Source organism: Myotis brandtii, unplaced genomic scaffold (assembly GCF_000412655.1).
Source record: "Myotis brandtii unplaced genomic scaffold, ASM41265v1 scaffold485, whole genome shotgun sequence".
Taxonomy (NCBI): Eukaryota; Metazoa; Chordata; class Mammalia; order Chiroptera; family Vespertilionidae; genus Myotis; species Myotis brandtii.
In genome coordinates, this window is record NW_005368527.1 from 406,923 (window position 1) to 412,098 (window position 5,176).

At 57.2% G+C, this 5,176-nt stretch overlaps 1 protein-coding gene across 1 annotated transcript in view; it reads right to left on the reverse strand.

Moving 5' to 3' along the window:
* Positions 1 to 5,176, reverse strand: part of NOTCH3 (notch 3) — a gene marked incomplete at its 5' end in the record, with an annotated part of 33,059 nt that overhangs the window by 21,895 nt on the left and 5,988 nt on the right. The window contains 8 exon segments of the mRNA XM_014547772.1: positions 343 to 456; positions 666 to 779; positions 1,350 to 1,535; positions 1,623 to 1,778; positions 2,363 to 2,596; positions 2,689 to 2,811; positions 2,903 to 3,241; positions 3,319 to 3,461. Of these exon segments, the coding sequence (XP_014403258.1) occupies positions 343 to 456; positions 666 to 779; positions 1,350 to 1,535; positions 1,623 to 1,778; positions 2,363 to 2,596; positions 2,689 to 2,811; positions 2,903 to 3,241; positions 3,319 to 3,461 (1,409 nt within the window).

A 5,176-nucleotide genomic window follows, 5' to 3' on the forward strand; every position in this document is an offset into this window, starting at 1 on the left:
CTCCCACGGTTAAATCCCACCCCCAGTTGTGACCCCGTTTCCAATTCCTACACTCTCAGCCCAGTTCTGCCTCTCCCTCAACTGCCAATGGGGACACATGGAGGTGCCTTGGGATAGCGTTGGTCAAGCCTCGCACAGTTACCTGCGCCCAGTATCCATCCCACCAGAAGCTTTGGCCCCTACCCCTGCTTTAAAGTTCTTAATTGGCTCCGCCCCCTGGCTGTCATTGGCCCTGACTTGATGCAGTCCTGCCCCGAAGCCCTTTCCAAGACTGTTCTTGGCCCTCACCCCCACTGGCCCCGCCTCCAAATCCCTGCCGGCCTGTAATTGGCCAGCCCTCACCCTCTGCGCAGCGGCACTCGTAGCCGTCAGGTTGGTCCACGCACTTGGCTCCATTCCTGCAGGGCGTGCTCGCGCACTCATCCACGTCCAGCTGGCACAGCGCCCCGCTGAAGCCTGAGTGGGGAGGGAGTGGATGAGCCGAGGCCCAGACAGGGTCAGAGCAGTCACCCCTCGCCAGTTCTGCCTTGTCTGGGTGGGAAGCCCATTTACTTAGTTTTAAATCCATTTCAAATTTTCTCATGACGCGGTTTCTATTGCAATCGTTTTCCGCCAACATGGTCTCACAGGCTCCCATCCCGGAGCTTGTGCCCCAAGGTCCTCACCAGAGGGACAGGTGCAGCTGAAGCCATTGACTCTGTCCTTGCAGACCCCGCCGTTGACACACGGGCTGCTCTGACACTCGTCCATATCCACCTCGCAGAAGGTGCCTGTGAAGCCTGGGGGAGGTGGGGGGTGGGAAGAGGGATATTAGGGTCGTGGGGTTTCCCTCTGGCCTGAGGAGAGGGCAACGGGGTAGGTACTCCCCTTCCCAATCAGTTCCCCCCAGGGCAACCCTACATTCAATTTTTGTCCTCAGGCCAGACCCTCACCAAGCTGTGGTCCCAACTAGTCCAAGGCTTCTGAGACTCCGTCTGGACCTTGCCTTTAGACCACCCTCTTCCCTCTCCCGTCCACGGACACGCCCTGTCCCCAGCTCCCAGGCCCCACATTGCCTTGTGCACACCCCAGCAAGTCTGCAGGCTCCACCTAAACCTCACTCCAGCCCCTGCCCCCCTATCCTTCATGCCCCACAGCAGGTCCTTAGGTCCAGACTCCACTCTCAACAGGAGATTCTATTGGTTCCACTAGACCACGCCCCCAGCTTCTCACAAGGTTCTACTCTGGCCCCACCTCCACCTCATCCCAGGCTTCACTTTCTCAGGGTCCCATTGGGAACCCAGTTCCACCCCGTCCCTTCCTGCAGGCACCCAGCCTTAGGCCTAGCCTCTACCCCATCCACCACGCACCTGCCATGCAGATGCAGGTGAACTGGCCTATGCGGTCGAGGCATGTGGCCTGGTTGCGGCAGGGCCCGGAGAGACACTCATTGACGTCAGACTCACAGCGGGGGCCCGTGTAGCCTCGGCCACACTGGCACAGGAACGAGCCCTGTGTGTTCACACACTTGCCCAGGTGCTCACAGGGGTTGGCGCCTGCAGAAACAGGCACAGCCAGGGTAGGTATGGCCCGCGGAGGAACGAGCTGTCCCCTCCTTCTAACTCAGACAATGACCCCCTCACCAATGGAGCACTCGTCCACATCCTGGTCACACGCGCCACCGGTGAAGCCGGGTGGGCAAGTGCAGATGGCGCGGCCATTCACCGGGTTTGTGTCGCAGATAGCATCCTCATGGCAGGGATTGCTGACACAGGCATCGTCCAGATGGCACAGAAGCCCTGGAAAGGGACAGGCAGAGGTCAAGGGCAGACCCTCCGGCGCTGTCCGAAGGTCCCACAGACCCGCATAGTGTTTTACGTTTTGTTTTTACTAACCTGTAGCATATCTAGTAGCTACTTTTTCCTAATTGTTTATTATGAAAAATTTTAAACATACAGAGAAGTTGATTTATACACCCGCCACCTAGATTCCACTATTGTAAGGCTGATCTATCCTTTTTCTGAATCATTCGAAGATGAGTTGGAAACATGCAAAGGTCCTATCTCAAGCCTTTGCTTCTGTAGCCCCCTCTGCCTGACATGCCCTTCCCTCCATTTTCAAATCCCCCTTCCAAACACCTTCTCTGACCTTTGCCACTTGCAAGGGTCTCCTCTCTTTCTTGCTCAGAGTGTATCTCTCTATTTCCATGGCGTCTGTCCTGTACCACACACAACCCCTCCTCCCGGCCTCTCCCAGGCTTACCTTCTCCCCATATCTGGCCTCCAGCATAATCATTCTAACACTCAAGTCCGATGCCATCCTTGCCCCCATTCAAGAGCCATCAATGGCTCCCTTGCCGCCTCCATGGGAAACAGCCACTCACCAGTCTTGCCCATGGGGCAGGCACAGTAGAAGGAGGCCACGCGGTCATGGCAGGTGGCCCCGTGGAAGCACACGGCCGTGGCACAGTCATCAATGTTCTGACTACAGCTCTCACCAGTCCAGCCATTGACGCACACACAGCTGTGGCCACCCAGTGTGTTAAAGCAGGTGCCCCCATTGTGGCAAGCATTGGGCTGCAGCTGACACTCATCCACGTCCTCCGTGCAGAACTGGCCTGTGGCACACAGATGCACCAGTCCAGTCACCTGGACTGTGCATCCCCCCCCCAAGGTCTGCCACCCAGTTCCCTTCAGCCCCAGTGCCCACCTGTCCACTCCGGAGGGCACTGGCAATTGTAGGTGTTGACGCCATCTACACATGTCCCCCCATTTAGGCACCGGTTCCCTGGACAGTCATCCACATTCACCTCACAGTTCTGGCCCTCGAACCCTAGCATGGGAGGAGGCGGCGAGTATTGACACTGTAGGCTGGCCTGCTGTTTTCCCACCCCTGCTGCCTCCCCCGAGAGCAGCTTCCTCACCAGGAAGGCAGGCACAATCATAGGTGAGCTCGCCATTCTGTCTACAGGTGCCTCCGTTACGGCACGGCGAAGGAGCACAGGGCACTGCAGGGCTCTCACACAGTGGCCCCATGTAGCCAGCTGGGCACTGGCAGCGGAAAGAGCCAGGTGTGTTGAGGCATGTGCCACCGTGGTGGCAGGGACCTCCCCCCCGGCACTCATCCACGTCACTTCGACAGCTGCGGCCCTGGTAGCCCGGTGGGCAGGAGCAGATGTAGCGGCCATCAGGCCCCACTGAGCAGCGGGCCCCATGGGCACAGGGGCTGCTGAGGCAGGGGTCTGGCAGGGAGCAGTCAGGGCCTGGAGGGACCACAAGAGGGTGAGTTAGGTGGGCCACATCCTTACTACCTCGGGGTCCCTTCCAGATCATCCCTTACCTCTGAACCCACGGGGACAGCGGCAGGAGAACCGGGCAGTGCCTGCTACCACCGAGCTCTGGCAGACACCACGACCAGCACAGGGACCCGAATGGCAGGGGTCTTCCAGCTGGCACCGCTCACCCACCCAGCCTGGTGGGCACCTGTAGGCAGAGACAGCTCAGGGGAGGCAGGAGACACACAGACATACACACAAGACAGGCAAGACACACATGGGCAAACCAATAATAAATACACACACTCATTCACTCACGCAACAGTCACTAAGTACCTACTATGTTCTTAGCAATTGGAATACAGCAGCAAACACAATAAAAGTGGTCCCACCCTCTCGATGCTCACAGCTAGCTTGGGGGAAGAGAAGATATACAAATCACACGTTAGTATACAGCATGCCGGCAGGGGGTGGCGGGGGCATGATGGCCATGAAGGGCATGGTATAGTATAGAGTGGTGGCCCTAGGAAAGAAATGTCCACATCCCAGAACCTGTGGCTGACATTATTTGGAAAAAGAGTCTTTGCAGATGTAACTAAGTGACACATCAAGATGAGATCATTCGCCCAGCTGGCGTGGCTCAGTGGTTGAGCTTCGACCTGGGAACCAGGAGGTCACGGTTCAATTCCGGGTCAGGGCACATGCCCGGGTTGAGGGCTCAATTCCCAGTGGGGAGCATGCAGGAGGCAACTGATCGATGATTTTCTCTCCTCGTTGATGTTTCTATCTCTCCCTCTCCTTTCCTCTCTGAAATAAAAAATATTTTTTAATAGTTTTTTTAAAAAGAGATGAGATCATCCTGGATTTTCCAGGTGGGCCCTAAATCCAATGATAATGTTCTTTTAAGAGAAAGGCAGAGGGCGCTTTGGGAGAAAGAAGAGAAGGCCCTGCAGAGCCAGAGACTGGAGTGGAGTGTTGCACCCACAAGCCAAGGAGAGCCCGGAGCTACTAGAAGGTGGCAGAGGAGGGAAGGACTCTCCCCTAAGGCCATTGGAGAACGGGTGGCTGGGTGGCTGCCAACACCAACACCGTGGTTTCAGACTTCTGGCCTCCAGAACTGTGAGAGCACATTTCTGTTGTTTTAAACCACTCCGTTTTGGGTAATTTGTCACAGCAACTACAGGAAACGGAAACTAAGACACAAAATAAGGGGCACAGAGGAATGGGGGCGGGAGGGAGGAGGCCATGGGCTGTGTGGGGAAGAGTGCTCCAGGCAGAGAGAACTAGTCTCAGACTCCAGACGACAAGCACCCAGCACACACAGACAGATCCGGGAACATACACAAACATACCAACTCCACATATTGCCTGGCAAATGCTCAGACACCAGCCCACAGGCCCGGCCACAGAGAGGGGCAATGTTCACATGGATAGACAGAAGGGCCCCACAAAACATCTACTCCTTTTCTGGGAACACATACATCCCTTCTTTCCACTGGTGGGAGAGGTAGACACTAATAATGATGCCCTTTTTAGCGGAGGGGGGGCGGGGGGCTGAGGGGGGGTCCTTTAGCCCGCAGTCCCCTCCCCAAAGCCAGCTGGACGGAGTGTGAGGGAAAGGTGAGACCTGGAAAAGGGGGGGGGGGTTCTTAGGACTGGAAATCTCCTGCGTGGTCAGAGGGAGGGGCCTGGAGAGGCTCGAGGACCCAGACCCCACCCCGGACGCTGCCCACCCTCCCGCTGGTCCCTCCCTCTGGCTTGTTCCAGGCGCTTAGGGCTAAACTCAAGCAGCTGACTCAGTCCTCAGCGTCACCCACAAGATCCCCCCACCCCGGCCCCCAGCGAAACAGGTCGGGACATGGCTGGACAGGGGCGCAGGTGGTGTCCTGAGGGGAGAAGCCAGCTCCCAGCCCCCTCCTCAAA